This window comes from Sporobolomyces koalae (genome assembly GCF_050403365.1).
Source record: "Sporobolomyces koalae JCM15063 DNA, S_koalae_JCM15063T_v1_ctg32, whole genome shotgun sequence".
In the NCBI taxonomy this organism is placed as follows: domain Eukaryota; kingdom Fungi; phylum Basidiomycota; class Microbotryomycetes; order Sporidiobolales; family Sporidiobolaceae; genus Sporobolomyces; species Sporobolomyces koalae.
In genome coordinates, this window is record NW_027481739.1 from 104348 (window position 1) to 131169 (window position 26822).

The 26822-nt window shown below is 53.4% G+C and overlaps 11 protein-coding genes across 11 annotated transcripts; 6 read left to right on the forward strand and 5 right to left on the reverse strand.

The window, feature by feature from the left end:
- Window positions 1–301: 301 nt before the first annotated feature.
- On the forward strand, window positions 302–1369 carry JCM15063_004342 (Mpv17/PMP22 family protein; the record flags this gene model as incomplete). The annotated part of the gene is made up of 6 exons (XM_076680124.1): window positions 302–424; window positions 495–585; window positions 656–893; window positions 971–1091; window positions 1162–1231; window positions 1293–1369. The coding sequence occupies 6 exons, from the start codon at window positions 302–304 to the stop codon at window positions 1367–1369; spliced, it is 720 nt and encodes a 239-aa protein (XP_076532757.1).
- A 448-nt stretch (window positions 1370–1817) lies between these two features.
- JCM15063_004343 (WD40 repeat domain-containing protein) lies at window positions 1818–3460 on the reverse strand (the record flags this gene model as incomplete). Its single annotated transcript, XM_076680125.1, has 7 exons — window positions 1818–1898; window positions 1978–2042; window positions 2137–2261; window positions 2346–2537; window positions 2617–2719; window positions 2793–3155; window positions 3229–3460. The coding sequence occupies 7 exons, from the start codon at window positions 3458–3460 to the stop codon at window positions 1818–1820; spliced, it is 1161 nt and encodes a 386-aa protein (XP_076532758.1).
- Window positions 3461–3526: 66 nt separating this feature from the next.
- On the forward strand, window positions 3527–6076 carry CTR86 (Ctr86p; the record flags this gene model as incomplete). The annotated part of the gene is made up of 11 exons (XM_076680126.1): window positions 3527–3663; window positions 3739–3924; window positions 3993–4066; window positions 4139–4259; window positions 4340–4426; window positions 4504–4638; window positions 4713–4778; window positions 4862–5259; window positions 5340–5729; window positions 5844–5913; window positions 5995–6076. 11 exons carry the CDS (start codon window positions 3527–3529, stop codon window positions 6074–6076), a joined length of 1746 nt encoding a protein of 581 aa, XP_076532759.1.
- A 661-nt stretch (window positions 6077–6737) lies between these two features.
- On the forward strand, window positions 6738–9930 carry JCM15063_004345 (uncharacterized protein; the record flags this gene model as incomplete). The annotated part of the gene is made up of 5 exons (XM_076680127.1): window positions 6738–8199; window positions 8270–8393; window positions 8465–9617; window positions 9699–9827; window positions 9898–9930. 5 exons carry the CDS (start codon window positions 6738–6740, stop codon window positions 9928–9930), a joined length of 2901 nt encoding a protein of 966 aa, XP_076532760.1.
- A 654-nt stretch (window positions 9931–10584) lies between these two features.
- Window positions 10585–11257, forward strand: DYN2 (dynein light chain; the record flags this gene model as incomplete). The annotated part of the gene is made up of 5 exons (XM_076680128.1): window positions 10585–10632; window positions 10763–10795; window positions 10885–10947; window positions 11021–11158; window positions 11237–11257. 5 exons carry the CDS (start codon window positions 10585–10587, stop codon window positions 11255–11257), a joined length of 303 nt encoding a protein of 100 aa, XP_076532761.1.
- Window positions 11258–11699: 442 nt separating this feature from the next.
- DED81 (asparagine--tRNA ligase DED81) lies at window positions 11700–13965 on the forward strand (the record flags this gene model as incomplete). The annotated part of the gene is made up of 7 exons (XM_076680129.1): window positions 11700–11790; window positions 11899–12401; window positions 12475–12654; window positions 12727–13131; window positions 13205–13501; window positions 13588–13751; window positions 13815–13965. 7 exons carry the CDS (start codon window positions 11700–11702, stop codon window positions 13963–13965), a joined length of 1791 nt encoding a protein of 596 aa, XP_076532762.1.
- Window positions 13966–14233: 268 nt separating this feature from the next.
- On the reverse strand, window positions 14234–16350 carry JCM15063_004348 (uncharacterized protein; the record flags this gene model as incomplete). The annotated part of the gene is made up of 10 exons (XM_076680130.1): window positions 14234–14283; window positions 14377–14493; window positions 14578–14632; window positions 14714–14823; window positions 14905–15066; window positions 15130–15585; window positions 15649–15712; window positions 15784–15870; window positions 15937–16132; window positions 16238–16350. 10 exons carry the CDS (start codon window positions 16348–16350, stop codon window positions 14234–14236), a joined length of 1410 nt encoding a protein of 469 aa, XP_076532763.1.
- A 434-nt stretch (window positions 16351–16784) lies between these two features.
- On the reverse strand, window positions 16785–18553 carry JCM15063_004349 (uncharacterized protein; the record flags this gene model as incomplete). Its single annotated transcript, XM_076680131.1, has 6 exons — window positions 16785–16834; window positions 16905–17186; window positions 17244–17265; window positions 17329–18102; window positions 18192–18384; window positions 18450–18553. 6 exons carry the CDS (start codon window positions 18551–18553, stop codon window positions 16785–16787), a joined length of 1425 nt encoding a protein of 474 aa, XP_076532764.1.
- A 238-nt stretch (window positions 18554–18791) lies between these two features.
- On the forward strand, window positions 18792–20146 carry JCM15063_004350 (uncharacterized protein; the record flags this gene model as incomplete). The annotated part of the gene is made up of 7 exons (XM_076680132.1): window positions 18792–18908; window positions 18981–19058; window positions 19132–19491; window positions 19560–19651; window positions 19710–19831; window positions 19898–19925; window positions 19993–20146. The coding sequence occupies 7 exons, from the start codon at window positions 18792–18794 to the stop codon at window positions 20144–20146; spliced, it is 951 nt and encodes a 316-aa protein (XP_076532765.1).
- Window positions 20147–20185: 39 nt separating this feature from the next.
- THI6 (bifunctional hydroxyethylthiazole kinase/thiamine-phosphate diphosphorylase) lies at window positions 20186–22326 on the reverse strand (the record flags this gene model as incomplete). Its single annotated transcript, XM_076680133.1, has 9 exons — window positions 20186–20333; window positions 20402–20464; window positions 20528–20648; window positions 20711–20824; window positions 20896–20940; window positions 21012–21267; window positions 21342–21631; window positions 21703–22018; window positions 22105–22326. 9 exons carry the CDS (start codon window positions 22324–22326, stop codon window positions 20186–20188), a joined length of 1575 nt encoding a protein of 524 aa, XP_076532766.1.
- A 379-nt stretch (window positions 22327–22705) lies between these two features.
- On the reverse strand, window positions 22706–25524 carry JCM15063_004352 (uncharacterized protein; the record flags this gene model as incomplete). The annotated part of the gene is made up of 14 exons (XM_076680134.1): window positions 22706–22854; window positions 22931–23029; window positions 23096–23209; window positions 23273–23353; window positions 23425–23659; window positions 23732–23965; window positions 24033–24071; window positions 24141–24172; window positions 24238–24417; window positions 24494–24643; window positions 24707–24861; window positions 24927–25006; window positions 25077–25119; window positions 25385–25524. The coding sequence occupies 14 exons, from the start codon at window positions 25522–25524 to the stop codon at window positions 22706–22708; spliced, it is 1731 nt and encodes a 576-aa protein (XP_076532767.1).
- Window positions 25525–26822: the final 1298 nt, after the last annotated feature.

Consider the following 26822-nt stretch of genomic DNA (forward strand, 5'->3'; position numbering starts at 1 on the left):
AGTAGACACCTGCTGAGCCTATGGGTCTGTCGTCCAGCTTCGTGCCGGACTCGAATGCACTGCGATTGGCGATTGTGCCGAACAGCTTCGCTCGCTTGGACCATAGGTTGCCACGAGCAATCAGTGCTAGGATCTTCGAATTGGGTGCTATGGTGTCGCAGTGCATGTCGATCGCGAAGACTCTTACCGATTGAGTGAAGGCGATCCGCCGTCGTCATTTTTTGGGTTCGCGTTTGCCTGCGCATCTTTGGCTTTCACTCTGCTCAGCACGCCCAATCTTGACCTGAAAGAGGACAGGGTCATGTCGAAACTTTTACGCGCGTACACACGGTCGTTTGAGCGAAGCCCTTCGCTGACGCTCGTCGTTGCGAATGGAGCGCTCATGTCGCTCGGTGATCTCGGCGCCCAAGCACTCGCCATGTCGGTCAGTAGCACTCGCATGTTCTTTATCGCCTCGTTGCTCAAATCGCTGACTGTCGATCGCGATTTGGCAGAGCGGTGTCCCTTTCTCTTATGATGCTGCTCGCACGCTCCGATTCGCAGTCTTTGGTGCATCGATGGGTCCTCTTGCTGGCGCATGGAACAGTGCGTTACATCTCTTGCACTGTTGTTCCGTCAGGAAAGGTCAAATCTGATGCAAGTTCGTCACGAGCAGAGTTCCTCGAAGTCAACTTTCCTCTCCGAGCCGTTGCGCCCGCAGCGCCGACCGCACCTTTTGACGAGAAACTCGACAAATTCCCGATACCCGAGTTGGAGAAGGAATTGCCGAAAGGTGCAAGGTTCGAACGTGGAGGGCAACCTGCTCCCGGTACCGCAACTTCGACGGTTCAGACTCAGGGTGCAGTCTCGCTCAAAGCGCTCCTGAAGCGAGTCGCTGCCGATCAGGTCGGAATGTGAGCATTGTCAACATCTCCCTCGCATCTTTCTCGGAACGATTCTTACGCTAGGATCGGCTGTGGACCATTTGCAGGGCGCCTATCTCGCTCCTGATCTTTCTCTTTTCGATGAGTCTCCTCGAGGGTCTCGATGGAGATGAAACTCGGGAGAAGATCAAGAACAACTATTGGCCCATCTTGTTTGTCAACTGGCAGGTGCGCCGCTCGTGAAATCTCTTTTCGGTTCAACTCGAAGCTCGACCTCCTGATCACATTGTCATCGTAGGTCTGGCCTCTGCTGCAACTGATCAACTTCCGATACGTGCCCCTCAAGTACCGCGTACCATTCGGATCGAGTGAGTCGTCGCCTCGCATCAGCCAGGAGCACGTCTCATCTGACTTCCTGCTTGGAAACAGTTTTGGGTATCCTATGGACTGGGTTCCTCTCGTTCCGTACGGCTCCGAGCGGTCCCGATGTTTCGATCACCGCTTGAGCAATTCGACAACCAGTTTCATTTCCCATTCGAATCGCCAATTATCGACCTGTTCAAGTCCAATCAGAAGTTTCGTAAACTTCACTTTGCGATTTCAATCTACCTGTAGATGCCCACGCACCGTTTAATGCTGTTTCAAAACTTTTTTTTCCAATTTTTCTATTGTTGTAATTATTCGATCGATATTACCCGACGATTCTCTCCGTCTCTCTCTGTGTTTCGAGTGCAGGGTTGAACGTATACGAAATCGGGGATCGGGACCAACTCAGGATAATCTTTTGATCCCGGAAACTATACTCGAGAAAGAAACCGCTTGCTCTCGTCACTGAGCCTCTCGTCACTGAACCTCTTGGCACGAGGACCAAAATCAGCCAGGCATTTCTTCGCGAATGTCGTTCCTCTGTTCTCGAAGTCGATATTACGTGATAATCATTTGCGTTGACTTTTATCAATCTTGTTGCATTTCTTCTCGAGATGTCTTGTCTATCGGTGAAACTGTCGTATCTAGCCAAATTTTGATCGTTTTGTCCTGAGTGAGAGAGACAAGTTAGGATTAAAATCTTGAGGTAAAAGGGGATCAAAGAAGAGAAAAACATGGGAGTACGTACTTTTTCGAGAGCGCCCGTGGCCAAAATGGGCAAGGTTGGATGGTACGCGACTGCAACAACGACATCTGTCGCGAGATTTGACCAATACAGTAACAATGAGTATTTTTGTTACACTATTTCGGGGTTTTCGGAGGTAATCGCCGGGACAAGAGGACGAACCTTTGTGCGCTTGCCAATTTTCGACCACCTGTCTCGATTGCAGATCCCACTTGAAGATCTGAAAGTCTTCCGATCCCGTCAAGAGGTATTGACCATCGTTGGTCAAACAACTCGGAATACAGAATCTGCGTTTTTTGACCTTTTGTCTCAGTCCTGGTCCGGAAAAAGAAAGAAAAAAATGGAAGAGAAAAGAGATCGAGTGTCCTTACTTGCGATTCGTATGGCCAGTGTACGACTTGACAAGTTTATCGGTCTGGTAGTCCCACAGGCGAATCATCGAATCGAGAGTCGACGTGAAAAAGTATTTCGAATTGGGAGTGAAGCGAACGTTCGACACGGGCACGTTGTCTTCGTTGACAAGAGTCTTGAGGCATTGTCCAGTCGCAGTGTCCCATATTCGACTGTTTTGCAATGCCAGACAGGATCTGATTAGCCGAGTGCGAGGAATGGAAACAGGGCAGAAGTAGGTAAGGGTCGCACATGTATCCGTCCCATGATCCCGATACGATTATAGTACCATCTCGGCTGAACTGGACCGCGCTGACCGGTTCAGAGTGAGCTGGTAGCACTCTCATACAGGTACCTTGGGTTACGACTCGGGGTTCAGTGATGGCGATTCCGCAAGCTGAGCACGGGGGATTCCGGAAAATATTCACCTTTCTGTACGTCCCACACACGAACGGTTTCGTCCATCCCTCCACTTGCGACGAGATCTCCTCTCGGACTCCACGTGACGCAGAACACGGCACTGAGGTGACCTTTCAAGACCCGGATCGCCTGTTCACGCGTTTTGCCATGTTCGTCGACTTCCTCGCTGCCCAACTCGCCCAAAGCGCGACCCGAGAGGGACAAGGTTGGATCCACCTCCCATATGCGCACGGTGCGGTCGTCTGAAGCGGAAGCGAGCAAGCTCGAGTCGTGCGAGAACGCGACGCAACTGACTCCGAGCGTGTGCGAAGTGAATGATTTGTACAGGTGGTACGACGGAAGCGAGTACAGATGTATCGGAGAGTCTCCGGCTGTCATAATTCCGTACAAGATGCAACGAAATCAGCTCGCGGCGACATATGCGGGCAAGAGAGCGAGACGAACAAGCTGAAGCGAGCAATTGTCCGTTCGGACTGAACTCGAGCGACGAGATTGCTTTGCGGTGGCCCTTGAGCGTGCTCTGAAGCTTGTACGCGCTCTCTCGCGCGAGTGCTGACGCTGTAAGAGGACAAGTTGATTGATCGTTGCCGGAATGTCCATCGAGTCGAGGTCGTTTCTGTGCCCGCACAGTCGCAAGCTGGTCTGTCTCTGTCGCCTCCTGCAGCAAGTTGGACATGGCTGATTGCGGTGCGCAAAGGAGCGAAGCGATTCTGGTGTTTGATCTCTTTCCCGCTCTCACGTCATGGCAACAGATCAAGACGCAGATCCAGTCCACCTGGTCGAGCAATTGGCGCTATATGTATCCGTTCCAGATCGTGCCGATCCCGTGCAACTGATTCGTCCGTCGAGATTGGCGCTGCGGGCGAACCCTCCCCTGTCGTATGCCTCTTCTATCACTTCAGCCGTCTCGTAGAATCCACTCTTGGTGACGCTAATGTTCTAAATTGCGAACAGTGTCACGTATGGCCGCACACCTGGATTCTTTGCGACTCTGGGAACCGTGTGGAAATTACTCGCGTCTCGATTCTCTTCCACCACCGACGAGCGCATCGTCGACGACTCGGTTCCAGTCATCCAAGCTTTCGCAGCCTTCTTGATCAGTCTCACGACCAACAACGAACAGAATCAACTTGATGCCATGTCTGTTTCATCTTACTGTCCAGTACCAGCGCTGAATTGCTGATCGCATTGATGATCGCCTCGTCTAGTACTCATATCGAGCCACACCTGTCGAAGATCCTTTTGACTGCTTCGTCTCTATTTAACCTCGAAAACGCCGGATGTGCGTGTCCTTTTTCGTTTCCCGCTTTGTCCCTCTCTCGCTTGCTGAGCTTGACCTCGTCTCGCTCGACAGTTCAACCAATGACGAGAACGTGTTGTCAAGCGCTCGCGAACCTGATCACCTTGAACCCTCGTGCTTCGTCGACATACTTTCCCGCCAGGTTGCAGGCAGAGCAACACGATCAGCTATTCCAGTTGCGTCTAGCCCACTCTCCGCTTTCTCTAACCCCTGCCTCCGTCGCAAATCGCTGATCATACCTGAGAATCGTGACAGACGGCTCCTGGCGACCCCAGATCCCGCTACTCTGCAGGCGATCCTCATCTTCCTCCTCAACTCGATCACCGCGAACCCCACCAACGCGTTCGTTTGCGCCTTTCTCTCCACGCTTCTCTACTGCCTGAACGAAAGCCAACACTGTCGCAATGAATGTCTTACAGGCTTCTACTGGGCACCTCGACCACTGGCAACTTGCTCATCGACCGGATCATGGTCTTGGTCAGTCATGTCTACGACAACGACTCTGAACGCAACCCTGCTCCGGAATCAACAGGGTCAGACTTGTTTGGATTGACGTGAGCTTGTTTTCCTCTCATTTCGATCTCGTTCGAATCGATGTATTCAAAAGTTCCCATGATTTTCGAAACAGGTTCGCGATCGTGAAGCAACTCGTCGAGTCGAGCTGTTTCCCTGAAACGTATTCGGCTCACACATTGTCAGCTCTCTCACACTCGATCAAACGGGCGTTTGTTCCATTTTCTGACCAAAAAAAAGGGGGGTTTCTATATCACGACACAGGTTACCAGGGTTCCTGGTTTCTCCCACCCTCATCCTCCTCCTCAAGTTCCTTGACGGGTACTTGTCTCTACCGATTCCCCCTACTTCTTCCTTTTCCGCTTCTCCCATCTCTTTCCACACGACGACTTATTCGAAACTCGTCCCGTTCCTGCAAGCGCAACTGTCCCTCCTCGGTCTCGACCTGCTCGACAAACAAGGCCAAGAACGCGAGAGGTCCGACGCGATCAAGTTTCAAGCGATCGTGTTGATCCTGCATTGCTTGTGCGAAATTGGACTCAGGGTCGAAGAATTGAATCAACACGTGCTCGAACACGAATCACTCGCGAGAGATGAAAGTGTGCAAGCGACAGTTGAGAGGGGGAGGGAAGGATTGGGACGGTCGATCGAAATCGTCGTTCGTGAGTTTCCTGCTTCATCTGTTTCACAGTGTTTGCCACGAGTTTCTTCGAGATAATGACTGATCGCTTAAAACCCCTAGGATTGTTGCATTTCGCAAACGAATCGATTGAACAACCTGCGGCGAGACCGAAACCGAATTCTTCTGCCAAAATTCACGAGATCGATCCTTCAAACCCTGCTTCGATACCTAAACCTCTTTCTAAATCAGGTTCAGAACACGATCGAGCAGGGAACGGGGAAGTAGGAGATCAAGATCGAGCTGACGCAGGTTTCCAACAATTGAAACTCATCTGCGTCAAGTACCTCGCGATGATCGTATTCGAATCTGGTCCGACTCCAGTCGCACAAGCAGACAACGAGGTCAAATGGAGAAGGAAGGAAGAGATTAGAACGTATCAGGAACAGATTCGGGATACGGGGGGACTTGGATTGGTGTTGGGAATGTGTCAAATCGATGGCAGAAACCCCAGTGAGCTCCCTTTTCCTCCTCCCTTTTCCTCCTCCCTTTTCCTCCACCCGATCAAGTCAGTGGTGTTGTTGTACAAAGCTCACGAAAGGGCGTAACGTCGCGGTTCGTTTACAGCTTTGAGAGAACACGCCTTGTTTGTGATTCGCAACACGCTCAAAGGGAACCTCGAGAATCAAGCATACATGTCAGTCGGACTATGGTTTCTTCAATCGCTCTCTTTCTCGAGAGAGGGGAGGCAGAAATTACTGACATGTAGTTCGAACAGAGAACAAATGAAACCCGAATTCAAGGTCGGAGAAGACGGCAGTTTGCAAGATCTACCGCCACCACTTCGACCTCGATCTTAAGAACAATTTTCGAGTGAGCCAGACACGCTCGGTTAACTGTTTTTGTAAAGGAAAGGACACTTCCTTGCGATATCTTTCAAAATACGAGCGTGCTCTTCACAGCGCATCAATGATAGCAATCACGAGACTGACAAGGAAGGTCCAGAAGCGTGAGCGAGCAATCCGATTAGAGAGAGAAAATTAGAAATTACGTGGTCCCTTCTCGCGTCGCGCTTACAAGTCACCGCGGCCGACGCGGGTCCCGTACCGGTTTTTTTGTCCTCAGCTACGCGACCTCGAGCCCCTTTCTTTCGTCAGAGCCCTGTTTGACCACGCCCTGTACCTGCAAGTAGGTGTTGATCACCTTGTCCTCGACTCGGTCGCCGGTCGCCAATCACGTTGATCGCAACAAGCGAAACGCGTCAAGCAATCGCATCTCCGACACTTGTACTACCCGCCCTATCGCACCGGGAACGGTCTCGAAGAAACGAAGGGGTGAATAGGATACCCGTCTGGCTCGACCGAAGGACTCGCAGCAGCCGACTGACCTCGCGCGGCATCGTGCTCCGTGTTCAGCGATTGTCCCACACTCCTCTCCGTCCGCTCTTTCGACACCCTTGCATATCACTCCAGATAGCGACGATCTAAAGAGACAAGGCTCCTCTGCGGGAAAGTTGCACGCATGTCGACCAACTCGCACGCACCGCTTCCCCCTCGCACCTCGTCCTCATCCGACACGAGCGCCGGCACGGGCCTGCGTGCGCGCAAGTTGTCTCTCACGACTCGACAACTACCCTTGTCAATCGCGACGACGGGTTCTCAAATCTCGCCTTCGCAATCTTCTGCCGCTTCAACTTCGCCTGGACCACGCGACGACAGCTTGTCCGCGTCCGAGATCGGACTTGGCTTGATGCTCGAAGATCATCAGAACAGCCTCTCGAGTCGGTCCGAATCTGTCGCCGATCAAGACCAGGCAGAAACCGATCGATTCTTCCTCGCGGCGGGTGCAGACGCCGCTTCTTCGAGTTCAACGATTACGGCCTCGAGACAGACTCGGTTACCTCAATTGAGCACCGTCACAACGAGCACGGGCGCGACCCCTTCCCCGCTACAGATCTTTACCGGTTCTCCCCAGCCTTCACCTTCCTTCTCGTCCAACTCGCCGTTACCGTCTCCTGCCCATGCCGCTCCTCCTTCAATCTCCTCTTCCTCGGCCCGTCCATACTCGCCGCATCACGCGAGCTACAACATGTCGACCGCGGCATCGGCTACATCGTCGGCTGGTTCAGTCCCCATGTCGCGACCGCCTTCGTACAACACGATCATGGGTTCGTCCTCGATGGAACGAACGCGCTCGAGTGGATCAGACATTCACAGTCGACAACAATCCCTCACTTCGGCATGTCCTCCTGCAACTTCGTCCATCTCGAACCATGGCGCACCGTACCAAACCCCCAAGAACGACATTACCGCGTTCTCGCCCGCTACTTCAGCAGGACCGAGAGGGTGGAGGACGTACGATTGGGGAGTCCCGAATTCGCATGAGAAAGGTCACGACGAGGACGTGCGGCAGGGGGCGAAATCGAGTAGAGGGCCTGCAGACGAAGTCGGAGTCGGGTCCAAAATCCTCGCCATTCCAAACATGATCCTCGCCATCTTCCTCGCGCCCATTTTCTCTACATCTTCTTCTGCTTCCTCTTCTTCAGGGTCGTCTTCGGCGGGCCCATCCTCGCTCACTCGAATGCCGCATTCGCCGAATCCGAATCTGACGTCGGCCGCGTCAAAGGCTTCACTCCTTCAGATGGGATCGTCCTCCTCTACGGGTTCGACGAACAGTACGAAACGATACCCTGCTGTCGTTCGATACATCACGTTGTTCTACCTCCTCTTCGCCGTCACGTTCTTCACGATAGAACTCTCGATCGGGATGCTGTCGCCCTCGAACCAAGACTCGATCCGGGCGAGACTCGAATCGAAACGAGGTCAGGAAGGGTGGCAGCTCATGAGACAGTACGCCGATGGCTTGGGTCAGAAAGCTGGAATCGACCTCGGGTGGACTCACCACCAGGCGGGACAGGCCAGCGTAGTGGATCAGCCTGATCCGGAAGACTGGGGCATGATTAGGAGGATCGGGCACCCTGATCGTCTGTCTCTCTTGCTCCTCCCGACTTTTCACATCTCTATAGACTGATCACTTTGATTCGGAAACAACAGATCCCGTTACAGATTTGGCGGCACTCGATCCGAGTCAGAATCCACTCACCCCGTTCTCGCACACTTACCGCTTCTCGAAAATGCATGAAAAAGTGCATTGGGATCTACATGACGAAATTGTGCCGTGAGTTCCTCGCCTCTCGTGACAGTGTTCGGTCAAGATTTCGATCTCATCATGGGACTGTTCTGCAACAGGTTCGCCTTTCACGCAGCTGCGAAACCGACAAGTGACGAGGTCACGGCATGCCTCTACTCGAACCCAGCGTGGCTCGACAGCCTCCCAGCGTTCCTGCGTACCTGGCGAGGTCCGGTATCTCTCGTATTCGAAACGGCTCATTCGCGATTCGACACGGATTCGCGCGCGATCTTGTTAAGCCGGATCGAGCGGTTACGAGATTCCGACACGCTAGTCAAAACCTTTGTCGACTTTCACTTGATCGGCACTCCACCTTCCATGTCGGAACGTACGCTCAACAAGACGCGCGAGAGAATGATCAAGAACCCTGCCGCTCACAACTACCATCTGAACCTCGCGCGATTCTTTGCGAAAACTCAAGTCGTGTTCTTGGCTGGCGATGCGAGGTTGATCCCGAGTGGTGGGTTGAGGCGCAAATTGACGACGCCCGCAATTCGCAAACTCGTACTCGACAAGGGAGACGCGGTCGTCGTCCCCGCGTTTGCATTCATTCGTGACCCGACTGCCGATCCTGAAACGAATCCGATTCCGTCCATTCACCAAATCCAAACGAAACTTTCGACCGGAACTGAGGAAGAACTGGCGGTGATCGATCCGTTTTCGGGAGTTGGGCAAACCGAATTCGATGTGGTCGCGCAAGAGTACGTGCGCACGTTGTACGAGACGTTGCCATTGCAACCTCCCGAATGGCCTGCGAGGAAACAACAACTCGTTCAATTGGTCAACACGCGAATCCCTTCTCCAGACACGCCAACTTCTGCGACCCTGTGCCTGTTCGACAAACGATGGGACATGAACCATGGACCGACAAACTGGTACCTGTGGAGGAAGAGCTCGCTCGACCCGAAATTGCAAGACGAGCCTACCGCAGGCGGAGGGCTCGGACTCGGCGTCGATGGCCGCGTTGGAGGAGGCAAAGAAGTGTACAAGGTGATCGATTACGACCTGCACTACTCGCCCCACGTCGTCGTCAGCAAGGCGGGTCAACCGTGGTGCACCGAGAGGTTCGACGATGTTCGTGCCGCGTGCGTGTACCAAATGTACCTCACCGGAGCCGAACTGTGGGTGTTGCCGGACGAATGGGTGTACACGCTTGAACCGGTCGAGAAGCGCCCTGAATCGGACAAGCAGGACCCCGCCGACAAATTGCGCGTGAGTTGTCACATCGCTTTTTTGAGATCTCTTTGCCACAACTGATGAACCTGACTCGTTCGTTTCATCTCGTGACTACAGACTTCAATCTCTTCGAGGTTGTATGGCAAATTCCATCAGGAAGCGTGTATGCACTATGGGCGAGAGTTTTTGTCTGTCGCCATGTGGGACTCTGAAAAGGCTCAACACTTGAGAGAAACTTGCGCCAGGGTGAGTTGGTCCCGGATATGGTACTGATACGAGTGAATCGGACAGCTGACATTCGGCTCTTGTTTCACAGACCTTGAGCAGTTGGGGTATGGGTTCCGGCTGATCGCTCGCGGAAACGTTCTCGTTCGCTTTCGCCCCAACCAACGGACTGCCACTCGTTTCACTCGTTCGCCGTATTCCTTTGCAAGATGTACATTGTTCACGCCACCAAACTGCTTGACGCCACGGATTTTCTTCTCTTATCTCTCTCCCTCTTCGTTATTGCACCTTGTTCATGCTCGTTACCATTCATCCGAAATACCCGCCTCTTCGTTCTCTCCTCGATCGATTCCGCTTGCACATTGTTTAGAAACTCTTTCTGGACCCAACTACTGGCAACAACGCTACATATGCCTACCATTTATTTTCATCACTTGCTTTTTCTCTCTCGCGATTGTTAATTGCTCCCTCTTCCTGATCGCGGATTCCACCATATCCGCTTCCCCTGTCCTCACGAGTCAACGTGTCAGATGTAGGCTCTCAATGGAATGTCGCATTTGGAAACCGACGAAAGAACAAGTGAATAACGCTTGTCGCGAGATGTATTTGATCCTCAAGCTTGTCGAGATCTTGTGCAGCTCGCTCTCGAAGTTTGAGATGTCGAAAAGTGAAATGTAGACAAGTTGACATTGTTCGTCGGAGCGACGGACGAATCGTTCAACTTGGTTGCCCACAACCTCTCTCCATCTCTCTCCCTCGAGGATTTGAATACTGCGAGATGGCGGAACAACAACAACAACCGAATGGGATCGCAGTACCGCCACAGGTTCGTCTTCTCGCGTGTGTGACGGGTGACGATTTCGCTGACGGTATCGAGTGTTTCCCTTCTGTCCAACTACTTGCGCATCGCTATGGTCCATGCGTACTTGACGCTGAATTGGTGTCCTCCGAAATAGCCGATCATCAAGTCGGCAGACATGGCAGAAGAGGTGAGCTCCTCCAAAGTTCAATGACCCTCGTCTCTTCTCCTCGAGGAATGAATGCTCGACTAAGCCGAGTGTTTGTGTTTGCCAAACAGATGCAACAAGTGGCGATTCAATCTGCACAGGAAGCCATGTCGCAACATCAGATCGAGAAAGACGTGAGCTCACGACTCGAACCCTATCCTTTATCATCGTGTTCTCTTTGTCCTGAAGCAAGATGTACGACTTCAGATTGCCGCGTACATCAAGCGAGATTTTGACAAAAAGTATGGACCGACTTGGCACGTCGTTGCTGGCAAGTCGTTCGGTTCGTTCTGCACACACGAGACGAACCATTTCCTGTACTTTTACCTAGGCAATATCGCGATCGTAAGGGCTCCTTGACCTTTTCTTTTCTTCGTATGCAGAGTCATTCTGCTGACTTTTCTGATCGGCTCTTGAAAACAGCTGCTTTTCAAAGCCGGTTGAAGGATCCAATACCGCATCTTTGTCTCTCTCTCGCTCGCACGACCCTCTGGCCTTTTTTTGTTGTCGACCAGAATGATCACGATACCCCCTCTCTCTCGTGTCTTCCCGCATGCCCCCGTCTCTCGCGTTTCTCCCGCAACAAGCTCCCCCCTTCTTCCCATTCGTTCTTTCATCTCCTGAGCTCTTCTTTTTTGTGTTCTCTCCCGGTTCCGCTGTGATTTTCCTGTTGATCACCTAAGCCTGGTGTTTCGCTTGTCTTTCTCAATCCTGTCTCAGCCTTGTTTCATGATGGATTATTCACTGCGATACGAGAGGAACGCTATAATCTTGCTGTAGTAGTTTGGACAAGCAAACAGATTCTCTCGGAAATTACAGTAGAGATCGCGATTAGAAAGTTCCGGCGGCCCGAGAAGTCGAATCTCTTCTCCTTCATCCAACTCGAATGACGGAATTCTTGAGCAAGACGAAAGACCAGGTGGTCGAAGCGCTTTCTCAAGCTGCTGCTGCTGTCTCCATCTCGACTGCTCCCGCCGGTGAGTTCTCCATGTTATCTCGCGCCAAACCCTCGACTTGGATCTCGAATCTCTCTCCGCACCCGTGCACGCTGTGCTGACACATGATATGCGGTACTTTGATATCAGACGCTGTGTACGTCGACGAGGCGACTGGAGATGATCAGGCGGGAGACGGTACGACTGCAAAGCCGTACAAGACCGTCCTCGGCGCGTTCATCGCTCGGGACTCGGATGCGATCCCCGTTCAAGTCAAGACGACTCCGAAAGAAGGGGAAGGGGCAGCTGTGTACCAAGACATGACCGCTTCCGCCAAGAAGAAGGCCGCCAAGCTGTTGACTCAACACAAGAACAAACTCGCGAAACAAGAGGAACTCAAGAAACGGGAACAACAGGAAGGTGAACAGAAACGTCTCGCCGAACAGAAGAAACTCGAAGAGGCGAAATCGATCGTGTTGGATGAACCTACCTCCCCGGCTCAGAAAATCAAGATTCGTCAAGCGGTCGAGCAACGTGGCAAGCGCGTGAGGGTGTTTGGATGGGTGCACCGATTGAGGCAGCAAGGTGGAATGACTTTTGTCATCTTGCGAGATGGTACTGGATACCTCCAATGCGTTCTCTCGGGTCGTCTCGTCAGTTTCTTCCCGCTTTTCATCTTGCTCGTTCCTACATCGCAAACAGTGCACTCACCTTCCGATTCGACAGTCGCAAACCTACGACGCCCTGACTCTCACCCTCGAGTCGACCGTCCAAATCACGGGAGAGATCAACCAGCTTCCCGAAGGCAAGACCGCTCCCGACAACCACGAACTGTCGGCCGACTGGTTCAAGGTTGTCGGCAAGGCTCCTGGAGGCGACGAGGCGTTCCTCAACAAAGTCAGCGAGGTCAGTAACAGCTTTTCACTATATCTGTAGTCTGGTTTCCTAAAGCCAATCACCGCGCGATCAACTTGACAGGAAACCGATGCTTCGCTCCTGGCCGACTCGCGTCACCTCGTGATCCGTGGTGAGAACGCTTCGGCCGTCCTCAAGGTTCGATCCGCCCTCTTGTCCTCGTTCCGCGAGTCGTACGCGAACCTCAACTTGCTCGAAGTGACTCCTCCGTGCATGGTCCAAACCCAAGTCGAAGGTGGTGCGACCTTGTTCGGATTCGACTATTACGGCGAACAGGCCTACTTGACTCAGTCGTCGCAACTGTACCTCGAGACGTGCTTGCCGAGTCTCGGTGACGTCTTCTGCGTGCAAGAATCGTTCCGTGCCGAGAAGAGTCACACGAGGCGACACTTGAGCGAGTACACTCACATCGAGGGTGAACTTGCCTTCATCGACTTTAACGAATTGCTCGAGCACATTGAAGAGCTCGTGAGTCTTGCTTCCAAGCTCGCTTCTCTCTTCCCCCCCATCCTTTGCTGATGACTTGCCCTCTCTTGCCCAGATCTGCCAAACCATTGAGCGTGTTCTCGCCAACCCGAAAATCAAGGCCTTGATCGACCAACTTTGGGCCGGACATCCTGAAGGCAAAAAGTTCGAAGCTCCTTCGCGCCCGTTCATGCGCATGGACTACCGCGACGCGATCAAATGGCTCAACGAGCACAATATCACTCGACCCGACGAAGAGACTGGTGTCGACGGTCCTCATCAGGTTGGAGATGACATTGCCGAAGCGGCAGAGCGCAAGATGACCGACATGATCGGAAGACCCATCTTCCTCATCAACTTCCCTCGCGAGATTGTGAGTTTTCATTTTCGTTCTTCCCCCCGGTTGCATGTGACCTCGCTTCTGACTTGGTAATCGTTCGCCCTCTTTCTCGGGTTTAGAAATCGTTCTACATGAGTCGTATCCCGGGAGACGAAGGTTACACCGAGTCGGTCGATTTGCTCATGCCCAACGTCGGAGAGATTGTCGGCGGTTCGATGCGCATCAACGATCTCGATGAACTCCTTGCCGCTTACGAACGGGAAGGTATCAGTCCCGAACCCTAGTACGTTCTCTCACTCTCTCGCAGTTTGGTCTCGAGATGCTGATGACCGGAATTCTTTCACAGCTACTGGTTCACCGACCAACGCAAGTATGGAACTTCGCCTCACGGAGGTTACGGACTCGGACTCGAACGTCTCCTCGCTTGGCTCCTCAACCGTCACACCGTTCGAGAATGCTCGCTATACCCCCGCTGGACCGGTCGTTGCACTCCTTAGAAAAAAAGAATGCTGGTCCTTCTCCTGCGTGGATTTTTTGGTACTTTGCTCGTGATATTTGGGAAACTGTTCAATTCAGGAATTCACTGCGCTAGGCCAGAGATGGAGAGAGCAATGGAGAGAACTGCCATTATAATTCAGAAAAGCCAATACAGATCGGGCTCAATATTCAGAACAGAGGAAAATGAGCGATAAAGAAAGAACGAGAAATAATCGACGAGAGGAAAGAAGAAGAGAAAAACAAAAACCCAAAAGGCCTGCTGAGGTATCAGTGTTCAAACTTGGTTGCAGAGAAACCTAGTAGCAGTCCGATATCGGCTGATTGATCATACAAGCCCATCGAAGGAAAGGCGAAAGGTCAGTTTGTTGCGACAATAGAACCAAGGTTTTTCTTGGAGATCGACAACATACCCAAAATTTTGATCGCTCCGCTGATCACGAACGCGAGCGGCAATCGATCAATCTTGACCAATCTGCCCGTCACGAACGGTCCGAGACCAGCCGCGAGTTGGCGACAAACGTCGTTGACTTTTCATGTCATGTTTTGGGACAGAATCGAAGAATGAGCTCAAGTGACAATGAGGCAAACTCCAATTCCTCTGCAAGACTCACCTGCCAGGAACCTGGTGCGAGATGTTGCAGGGACCATAGCGGACAAGAAAGCACCCTGGATCGTTAGAAAAGGAAAGTTCGGGTCAATTTGGATTTGTCTCTCCTCGAGGGAACAAGCTCGGTGTAGGCGGTTTACCCTGACACTGCTGTCGAGCGAAGAGAAGCAGGTACGAGCGATATACAGCGCAGAACCTGTTTCGATGTTTGGTGCAATCGCCATTGCCGCCGTCATGAACTGCGCTGGAACTGTCATGAAAAGCCACGAAGCATCAACTGGGTACGCCCAAAAAGAAAATACCAGAACAGCGAAGACTGCGTTTGACTTACTGTGAAAGCTCGTCATGGCGAACACGACACCAGCACGCTTGCTCAGTGCGCCGGCGCACAAAGAGGTCAACACGGCGCCGAGTGCGGATGCCGCCAGGACTTTTGTAATCGTCGCGATTGAGGCGACGAATACCGATTTGAGGTACAGCGAGACATACGAAGCTGTCGGAGGGAGTCATACAGCGTCAGCGAGCTGTCCTGCAAGCAACGAAGATCTCTGCGCACCAGGAATGAGTGAGGACGCGAAAGAGTCGATCGAGAATAGTAGACAGGTGAATCCGAGTCGTCCGAGTGGACAATCCGAAGACTCTTGAGTTGAATCCCTCTTGGGGCGGATTGGAATCTTGATGTCATCACGTGCTCGTGGTGGTTTCGGATTGGCGTTCGCGAGCAATGGAAGACGTTCGCAGTCCTCCGCGGTTTCTGCGAGCTCGGGTTCGACCTCACCACCATCTCTACAGAGTTCTGTCTTTTTCGATTCAGCGCTAGCGCCCTCTGATAGCGATGACAGCGAGATGCAGAGAGCGATCTTGATCACGGCGAGGACCGAGTACAAGGCGAAAATTGCCCTGTAGCTTTCCAAAGTCGTTCGCTCAAGTTCGAGCTTTGAAATGATCGATCCTGACAAGACCGATCCAAAGGCGAGACCGATAAAACCAAAGATTTGGTACCATGCCAAAACTGATCGGATCCTGAACCTGATCAGCTCCCTGACCAAAGCAACGCGACCATTGCTTTGCTCACCGTAGACTCGATCTGTCGGTGGCACGAGATCCGCGATCATTGTAACCTCGATGGAAGAGAACGGCTGTGAAAGGAATACGGCATCAAGCTTGAGCCGCGTCGCACGCACTCGAGAAGCGGTCAAAAGTCGCTCACACCGCATTCATTCCCACTCGGACTGATGACGCCCAAGATGGCGCTAACCAGCAAGACAACATAGTTGCTCGAAACAGTAAACACAATCTGCTCAAGCACAACCGCGTCATTCGTGCCAATCGGAAAATCTCAATGAAAGGAAACTCGACTCACACCGCTAATTGCCATGAGGACCGAACCCAGAGCGAGTACCCGTCGACGACCAAACGAGTCGGCCACCCACGAGATCAATAACGAGAGCGTAACATCCCCGAAGAGGGTCAGCGAGAGGAACAGCCCAACTCGAGATTTTGAGAACCCAAGTTGCTCCTGTAGGAAGATGACCAGGATCGGTGCGACAGCGCCGAAGCTGAGCACAGCATCGATTTTAAGCAGAGGGAGAAAGGAACAAGATGTTGTCAACGAATGAACAATAACAACAGCCGATCGTAAAGTCATCGAGAGTAACACGCACCCCAGCAATCTTATGAAACGGCTTGCGATGAGAATGAAGAGATCTCGAGGTGAAGAACTCGAGACCAGGTGCTGGAGGCCAACCTCGCGGTACACGATCGTCAGGAAACGCATGATCCGGGCTCTGGGACGCCACTGAGCGTCGAAAGATCGCGTCGAGTTCTGTAATGGGAGCAGACGAAGAAGCGATTGGAAGCGGGCACGATTGCGGGGGCCCTCTACTACAACAAGGGTCGTGCTTCGAAGCTCCTGTCGTGTCGGCCGGTCCGGGCGTCGACCTCGGTCCTGTCTCGGGCGGGGCGGCGGATGAGTCGGCCAGACGCCGCAATGACGCTGTGCACGGTTCTGCATGACGCCTATTTGACGAAGAAGAAGACGGAAAAGAAGATGTGCGATTGAAGGCATTGCGTATATCGGTTCTGTTATCGCGCTTCTGACGAAGCTCAGTAAAAGCCGGTCGATTTCGGAGCCACAATAGCCTGTCTCTGCGGTGAGCTAGCAAACGAGGCCTTGAAGGGGTTTTGAGCGCAGCCATTGCAGCAGAATATTCAATGTTCGAGCTTGGCGTATCTGAAGCCAAACCAAAGGCACACATCGTCTTTTCAATAGATAGCGATTAGTCGTTGTGCCATTAGAAAGCGCTGGGAGTGATGATAATTTATGCTTACAGAATAATTTGATACTCGCCGTGATCACGAACGAGAACCTCAGGTTTCCGGAACTCGCAAGTTGTCCACTCAAAGTAGGTCCCGGAGCTGAAGCGAGCGTCTTGCACACGTTGATGATTCCGAGGAACCGAGTCCTCGAAGCCTGAGGCACGACGGCCGACAGGAACGCGCCGCGGACACTCGCGTCCATGGAAGCGATACAAGAGCGGGCGATGAAGATGCCGAGTACGGCAGGCAACGAAGGCGCGAACGCGAGCGACATGGTCAAGAGTTGAGCAGGCACTGCAAGCTCACACAGAGTCAGCTTGAGCTTGTAGAAGCCCAATGTAACGCACGCACTGTGAGTTCCGACCATGGTACCCTGTTCACAAGTTTCTCTCATAAGCATGACGCCGCTCGTTCCGGGGTAAAGAGCTTGACTCACAATGATGCCAGCCCTTTTCGAGATTTGGTAAGCAAACAAGTGCGAGATGCAGCTGATGATGGCGGTCGTCGAGAATGTTCTGGTGATGGTCTCGACGGTTGCTCCAAAGTCCTTTTTGAAATAGTACGAAATGAACGACAGGGGAATGAGCGAAGATGCGAACGAGTCAAGAGAGAAGATGGCGGCGAGTGCGACGAGGCGGCCGATGGGTAGTCCTGGAGGAGGTGCCGGGAGCTCGGGAGGGTCGAGGAGGGATGCCTCGACCGATCTGGTAGCCTCGGGTGTCTGTTGGTCGCGGAGCAGCGGTTGACGTTCGGATCCGGCTCGAATCGAAGTGTCTGATCTGGAATCGGCGACCGGTGGATGCTCGACTTCGGTGTGCGTCGTCAGCGAGAAAGACAAGACTAGTTTTATCGCGGCGACGACCGAGTACGTCACAAAGACGGCCCGGTATGCCTCGACAGTCGACTTGCCATGTCGCTCGAGTGTGCTGACAATGACGCCCGCGAGTCCATTGCCGGTCGCGACGCCCAGGAAACCGAGTACCTGGTACCAGACTAGGAGCGAGACTCGACCTTGAGGAGTGGTGAGTTGAGACAGCATCGACTGCTCGAGAGCCGAGAACGGTCCGATTTCGTTGCCAGAAGCTGAACATGCGAGTTTGAGCATGGGGTCGTCGAGGACCAAAACGAGCTTGGACGACATACGAGAAATGATACCAATCACGGCAGCGAGCAAGAGGTAGACATACGACGACGACAAGCAGAACACGAGCTAAATCGAGACCGAAACACGGAGCAAAGCGTCGGTATTTGCAATTGACGAGCTTTGGGGGGAATGCGAAGCGGAAGCAGCCGACTCACGCCAGCTCCTCCCATGAGAATGCTTCCGAGCGCGAGCATGCGGCGTCTTCCGATGTGATCAGCGGTCCAGGTGACCCCGAGCGAGAGCAGGACGTCGCCGAGGAGGGTGAGCGACAGGAAGAGGCCGACGAGACGCTCGCTCACGTCGAGAGCGCGCAGGTACAGGATTAAGACGGGAGCGACGACGCCAAAGCTTGCTCGTCACAATGAGATCTAGTCAGCTTGCGCGAAGGAGTTGCAGCGGTGCTCGGAGCTCACCCGATCATCCGAACGTAACGCGAGAAGAGCAGGAGCACGACATCTCGGGTCGAATGTGACTCGCTGAAGTAGTGCAGGCCGAGCTCTCGCACGAAGCTGGTCATGCTGTAAAATGGACCGAGGGACAGGCGGTGGGGAGGGGGAAAGCGAAACGATCAAGTCACAGCAGCGGAGACCGCAGCACCACTTCGCACCACTCTGTCACCCTTTGACCGACTCGACAGCGGTCAGCGGCACCTACAGTCTTTATATCTCTGCCAAACTTTCGCCAGACGCATCTCTCGCCAGCCTGCCTGTTCGACAGCTTCAACCACATCGCTTGATCTCGCTCACCATTGACCGATGGGACGCCACGCTTTGCACGCACACACGCGCGCTTCACTCACTGCAGCCGAACGCGAGAAGGCCAAAGAGGCTTCGGGCTCGAAAAAGGCCATCCTGGGTCGTGACTCGTTCAAGGCGAGTCTCGCTGGTCTTGACTGCTCATTGTCCAGTCGGTCATGCTGACGACAGACCACATGGCGTCTCCAGGACTTTGATGCCTGCTCACTGTGTCTGCGCCGAGCGATCGAACCTCGCATCTGCACCTCGGGCCACATGTACTGCCAGGTCTGCTAAGCCTTCCCGTCTCGACTCGATCAAGAGACATAACTCATCGTGTTCACTCGGAACAAATGGACAGGAATGCGTCGTGTCAAACTTGCTCGAGCAGAAGCGAGACATCAAGCGGCAGACGATCCTCCTCGAACGCATGAGAGCCGAGTCTGAACAGGAGATGGCAGACGCGAGAGCGACCGCAAGGGAACGAGTCCTGAAAGAGTTTGAAACGGCACAGACCGGACTCGGCAGCAAAGCGGCCGAGGGCAAGACCTCGGCCACGGGACAGGACAAGGACGGCAACTCGCGAGGCACGAAACGTGCATTCGAGCTGGACGAGGACGAGATCGATCGGCTCACGAACGAGGCGATCGACGAGGCGGCAAAGAGGATGGCTAAAGAAATGGCTGAAGTGCGCAAGAGCAAACTGACGAATTATTGGCTGGTAATCCTCCTCTCTTTCTCTGTTTCTCGCCGATAAAAGATCGCTCATCGCCTGGCACTATCTCACAGCCTTCCTTGACGCCAAGCGCAAAACCGGAAGCTGTCCTCGATGTCAAGCTGCAAACGCTGTGTCAAGCTTCCAAACCGCCTCACCCGCTCAGGTGAGTTTCATCGTCCCTCGCCAGTCGAGTAGAGCTCATGACCCAATATGGTTTCTAGTCTGAAGAGCCTTACGGCTGTCAAGCTTGTCACTGAGCAAGCAGACAAGAAATCGACAGAGAACGCCGCGATCATCTGCCCTTGTTGTCGCAAATCCATAACAAACAATGTCAAGTCTTACGGTATGCCTTCATGTTTCCCTGTGACGAATTTCAGTGTCTATTTGCTGAATGTGGTCGCTCGAACAGTCCTCAAAGCGTGCGGAGATCTTCTGTGGTGCGTCTCTCCCGGCTCGCGCTTTCCACTTCCGAATACTGACTTTTTGCCCTTTGACCGATCATAGCGCCACATGTGTCGACACGCTGTCAAGGAAAGACAAGGCCTGTGCGAACTGCTCGACTCCGACAGACAAGAAATTGCCCTTCATCGAGGTTCAGCGGGAAGGCAGTTACGGCGGAGTCGAAGTCGAGAAGTTTGGTCTCGCATTCCAAGGGTAGATCTTTCCGATCGCGAAATCATAAAATACGCAAGCCATCCTAGAGTTTTCGAAGTTTGGCACGCTTTCGGAGATCGTCTGGCTCGAGGTTGTACACCGCGTCGATCAGCGCTGCTCGGAAACTGTTTGGCCCCTGGACGTCCGCGCGAGTTTCGGCGAGTTCGGCTGCCACATTGATCGCGAGGAGTCTGTCAAGCACAGTAGATCGAGTCAACGCTTCGTGAGGACGTTTCGAGGTAACAACGGCAGCTCTCACCCAGCGACTGCTGCACCGAGCGCGCCGCTCTCCTGTGCGAGACCTGCAAACACTGCGACCGATCTTGTTCTCGGCATAGAATTGTCAATGAGAGGCTCTCGGGGCACATAGCAGGGCAACACTCACGACGTTGCCATACATCCGGATCCCGTAATTTGGCCTTGCCAATGACTGCCGTTGTCAATCGCATATGTCGTGACCCCGTCAGAAACGTAATCTGTTTCACCAGACATCGCGACAACGAGTTCTGGATATAGCATGTTCAGTATGCTGCCCTTCTGCGTTAGACGACGAATACAGAACGCTTACTCTCTCGACGGGCCAAGGACTTGACGATGGTGGCAGGATCTCGGAACCCTTTACCGACGGAATCGACTCCTCTCGCTTGTACTTCGGAAGATCCTGCGAGTGCACCAATTTCTCCTGCAGAGGTAAACGAGGGAGATAGTGTCAGTACGTGCTTCAAAAGTGGCAGCGTAGAGAGCGCGCCTGACCAGCATTGCCTTTGATGATCGAAACATGGCATGCATTCAGCAGGTCTGTGAAAAACAAGCAAGAACTGAGTGGCTTTAGCGATTTTTCACGAGACAGAGGCGCAGATCAAGCTCACCGCTAGCAGACTTCTTGCGGTACTCTGTCGCGCCGACTCCAACCGGATCAAAGACTACCATCTTGCCATTCCGCTTCGCTGCAGCTGCGGCGATCTTCTGCGTCGCGATCTGCGCTTCCGAGATTGTGCCGAGGTTCAGAAGGAGACACGAGATGAGCTTGGAAAGCGCTGCGGCCTCGTCCGGCGAGGACGACATCAGCGGAGAGCCACCCAAAGCGAGAGTCAGGTTGGCACAATCGTTCATCACGACTTGATTCTGATAGATGGTTTTGAAGGACGGCATCAGCAGTGTGTCCTGATCTATCCAATAAAGATATCGCGCAAGCTCACCGTGATATGATGCACCAGCGGTCTCTTTTCATCCTTCCTGAGCATCTCTAGCATAGCCGCACTCTCGGCAATCAAGGTGTCTGCCGATCGATCAACCCCGCCCGAAAGATGCTTGAACGGCCCCTGTTTTTTCCACAGCTGCTGCAGCTCCTGTGCTGCTTCCTTCGGATCTGAAGACGCAGCGATCGATGATACGACGGCTAGACCATCGAGAGTACGATAACCCCCGGACTTGAGGGGAGCCGGTGTTTGGCTCGAGACGTTGGCGATCGTTTCCGAGGTGATTCCGCCTGCACAGCAAAAACTACCGGAATTTGCCGGATCCTGCCGATATCGCTTTTATCTGAAGGATAGGACTCACCAATGACGACTGCCTTTACTGGACTGCTCCCGAGCACTTCGAGCACATCTCGTACCCCACGCGGACCCATGATCGGATTGAGGTTCTTCTTCGTCTGAGTACCGAAGCACGGACCGATTCCCACATAGTCGGCAACTCCTTCGTCGAGCACTATCTGGAGCTCTGCGGGAGTGTTGACGCTGACTCCGAGGATGGCATCCGGTCCGAGCAATCGGCGTGCGAGCGTTGCCGGAAGATCGTCCTGGCCGACGTGAAGTCCGCATGACAGGAGAACGGCAATGTCTAGCCGATCATTGATCAGCAATGGGACATCGTACTGTGGGTATTTACCAGTCGATTTCCTCAGCTTGCGACTCTTCTGGACGAGTCAAGAAAGGATTTCGATGGAAAGGGACAACTCACTCGGTCACAGACCTCTTTACTCCGCCGTGCGACTTCGTAGAACTCGGCACCGTCGACATCTTTCTCTCTGATCTGCACGATCGTGACTCCGCCTTGAAGGGCGAGGTCGAGATGGTGGAGGTACCAATCTCCAACCGGACCCTCGTACCAGGCTGGAGCTGCCGGCAGGAGTGGTCGGCCTGTGACGTAGTAGATTGAATAGTCGACTTGAGGCTTTGGCATGCTGACGATGGAAGAATCGGACGCAGCGAAACGTCAGTCTGCAAGGAAAGGGGTCAAGATGATGATGAATTCCGAAATCCCGCGGCCAAATATTAATATGTGCCTTCATTCAGATTCATCATCTTCATGTCCCCAGCACGCTGTCCGCGTCTTGGCTGATCAGAATTGATCAAACGTTGAAGTCTATCCCTCTCTACCGACCCTTGTGCAGCTAACGATTTTCGTGCTCTCAAATTGCACGGTCTATACTTCGTAACAAAGTGGTAGATTACTTCTAACTTTCCATGTATTAACTTTTACGCATGACAATGAGGACACTGAGCTTCCTAGTCATTCCTTCGGGACGGATGCAGGAATGCGGGACTCGAACGAGAGATCCTTATACATTTTTGGGCTCTTCGACAATCTCGCCTGCACGGATGCGAGAGCGGTCGCGGCTCGTAGCGCGAGATCGGTCTTGACTGTTTCGTCGAGATCGGGTCGGTCGCACTTCACCACGCTCGACTTCGGCCCTGGCGAGCTCGAGGACTATCGAAACGGAAAAGGATGCAGTAGAAGTTAGCTATGAAGGCCCAGAGTAAGGCTTACACGGAGATTCACGCACGAGTGCCAAGATCACGCGGGCCAGAGAAGTTTTTGCGGCCCTGGAGGAACCAGGTGATGGCAGAAACAATGAAGACGAAGCCAAAGACAGCGATCGCGTCTGCCGTTTGAGATAGAAGAAATAGTTAGCAGAATGCCAATTTGCCAGCGTAGAGCAAGAGCTTACAGTTCATGTTGGAACCGGTCACCGGGCGAACGGGAGGGAAGACGAAGAAGACAGTCGTGAACGCGGTGAACGCGAGAGCGACAATGTTGCACAGGGGACCGAGGAACGGTCCAACTATTATAGTTCCAAAGTTAGTTCGTTGGCTTTGCCTAAGCGATATCACAAGGAGAGCCTTACGACTCCAGGTACGGATGGGGAAGCTTTCCGGTTCGAGGAGGTGACGTCCTCGACAGATGAGAAGGGCGATGGGAATACAGTCTGTCATTGAAAGGCATGCGCTATCAGCACGTCTCAGATGGGGCGAGCTTGTTGAGTTGCTTAAGACTTACAGCTGACGTTGAGGAAGACGACCGATGACGACAGGATGGCGTTGAGAGCGGAGGAACTACCGAGGTAGATGCAGCCGAAGATAATGCAAAGCACCGTCGTGAGGATGACGACTCGGTCGGGCACACCCGTTTTGCGGTTCGATCGGGAGAAGAACTTCGAGAAGGGGATTCCGTGGTCACGCGCGAACGAGTGTGTCATCCTCGAGGCGGCACAGAGGATACCTTGGGCTGCGAACTGGAGGAATAACGAAAGTCGTGAGCGATCTGCTCTCAAATGGCAGGAAGGAACCGGGGGATACGGTCTTACCTCCATTGCGACGATCGGGAAGACCTGGAGGCAGATGGCGCCAGCAGTGTTGCCAGTAGCCTGATAGAGGATCTCGAGAAGCGCGCCAGCCTCAGACGATACGACCGCGTCGTAGTCGTTCATGACGAAGAGGAGAACCATGAGGACGACGAACGAGGACGAGGCGCCGATGCAGACGGCCCAGATCATGGCCTTCGGGATGTTGATATGAGGCTGCGGAATCTCCTCGACCATCTACAAGACAAGGGAATTGTCTGTCAATGAAACGATCTCCTGTGGGTGGAAGACGGAGCAGGCTCACGTGACTGAGACTGTCGATGCCAATGAGACCGAAAGAGGACTACGAGCGCACGCAAGATACATGTCAGCGAGAACAGGGGAGGCCCAAGCTGAACAATCAGCTACTTACCTGAAGGAGTCCGAGGATCCACGCAACACCGTCTGAACAGACAGTGTATCAGCTAAAGATGAACACGCATGCCGGATCTGCAGGGAAACGTGCTCACTGTTCCATCCCGACTCGTTGAGGTAAGTTCGGAAAACGAAGTCGGCGCTCTGGTAGTTTGGCGAGGCAGTCGCGAGGGTCACAATGATGACGAGAGCTGCTCCAGACAAAGACCAGATGATGGCGGCACTGTTGATCATAGGAAGGAGGCGCGAGCCAAACAAGTTGATGAACATGGCGACTAGGAAGCAGATGATCCGGTCAGTTGCTATTACCTTCCCGCAACCGAGAAGATTTGGCTGATCAGGTCTGCTTACGGATAATGTAGCTGATGTAAATGATGAAAGTCTGGTAAGGCTGGGACTCGAAGCCAGGGTGTGCAAGCGAGTAGGCTCCGAGGATGAGTTCACCGGCGAGACTGCCAGTGGTGGCGACAAGAGCGGTCCATCCGGCAATGGCGAACCAACCTGAGACATGCCGACGGGATCAGTCAGCGAACAAACAGACGAGATCATCTGGAAAAGGCCTACCCGTGATCCAACTGATGTAGTTGGCTGCTCCAGCAGGAGCCAAGATAGCAGACCAGTGGTAAGGACCTCCTGAAGTCGGGTAGACGTGTGCAATCTCAGCGAGAGATGCAGCCGTTGCGAGGTTTCCAAGGAACGAAACGACCAGTCCCCAAAGACTGTTCCCTCGCGAGATAGCAAGTCAGTAACAAGCTCAGTCATAATCTCGTCGCTGCCGACTCACGTGGCGACAGGTCCTCCCGAAGGAAGAGACAGCGAGAGCGAAGCGGCCATGGCGACCCAAGAGTTCAGGATCGCGTATGCCTGCAAAGAGATGACTCGGAAGCGGATCAGCGCGAATCAATCTCTGCCCGACAACCTATATACAACTCACGAGACCAATCATGGCAAGCATCGAGAAGTCCTTGAGTTGACCACTGTTTTCGCCGGCAGGCCAAAGCGACAAGGTCAGCGCGGTTCACGTAGATCTCTGCTACGCCTGTGTAAGCGCGTCGACGACGGAAAGTATCGCAGAAAGATTCTTCGCTTGATGTGAACCCCCCTCGAAGGAACCATTCGAGACCGTAGGGGTAGTATCGCGATAACTGATATAGCCGCGCCCTTCAAAGCCCAATCCAAATCCCCCAATATCTCCCTAGTCTGATATGACCGAAGTGTCGCAAAAAGTGTCCAAGTACGCACTGATTCTGTTCCTGCTTGGTCACCTCGTTGATCTGGGCGTGCGAGAAGTGCTTCTCCTTCGCGCCGTTGGCGGACGAGTTACGGGCGAGTGAAGCCTGCGAGCTAGAGCCGGACAGGGCTCGAGGTTCGGTTGTAGCCATATGCTTAAGATCTGCCTTGGACGTGTGGGCAGGAGTTCGAATGATAGAGTTCGGGAATGGACTGGGGAGAGATGAAGCGCGGCAAACACTTCGAAGAATTTCTTTGCCCTCTGTTTTGGCCCCCCCATACCCCGGCCCCCGCTCTACTGGGAAATCTTGTCTCGATAACCCAGATCTTGCTCGTTGATCCTCCGAGCTGCTCATATTGTGCTCTGCATCTTGATCGGTCGCCACCCTCGTACTGTATGACCATGCTCGAGCGGCTCGGAGCGCCTGTACGCGCGTGATCTGTTTTTAGACTGCGCGCCGCCATTTTACACGCTGCTCACGTGCAGGCTAATTTTCTTCTTTTGCCGCGATCACGAGTACTCCGCTTGACGGGAAGCCGGGTAAGGCTTGGGTGGTCGCGTCTTGCCTGCTCTTGATGTCCTACCAGAGCGTTGTCCGGAGGATCACGGACAGGTTTACTCGAGCCTGGCAGTATCTGCGCTCACGGTCTCACCAGCAGGCCGTACAGTTGGCGGGGACATTTTCGCCTTCTCAAATTTCCCGCTTGACTCTTGGTGATTCGCACCCGTGACCTCTCTTGATCGTTCACAGGACTACAGACAGGTACAGCGTCGCATCACACGGCTAGGTTTTCATTCATGAGGCGGTCGCACCAGCGCCATAATAACAGGGAAATTGCTTGCCGACCAGGTGATCCCACGGTTGAAATGTACAGTATACGAGAGAGTGTTACAACGCAATATATGCAGAGGGATATCACACGAAGAGATAGGGTATTGATCGGAGGACGAGACAGGCGAACTCAGATGCTTCAGCCTCGTCCGAACCTCGGTTTCACATCCTCTTCCACCTCGCTTCAAAGTCGGCCGCCAATCCTACTTGAGCTACACGCTGGTCTGTCGTACCTTGATTTTGCGACGTTGATTGACCCCAGCGAGACTCGACTATTGCCCTGAGTCGCGGATGCGATGGGTGAAAGCTCGACTCGGGTGACGAGGCCAGGAATGGCGAATCGTCAAGATCGAAAGGAGAGAATGCGCAGGAGGATGCCGCGACAGGATGAAGGTGAGGCTTGGGAGGCGGAATGTCGACGACCGAAGGATGCGAGTAAATCGACATGGTCCGAGCGGAGTGGTCGAGCGAAGGCAACGTAGACGAGCGAGCACCACGAGGGGCAAGGTGCGAGAGAGAGGGATCTTCGCGATCTGGGACGGCGAGATAAGGGCAAGGGTATTCTGGGTGTGCAGACTTCCGCAAGAGGTTTGAGCTACTTGGGGCGCGAGAGCCGT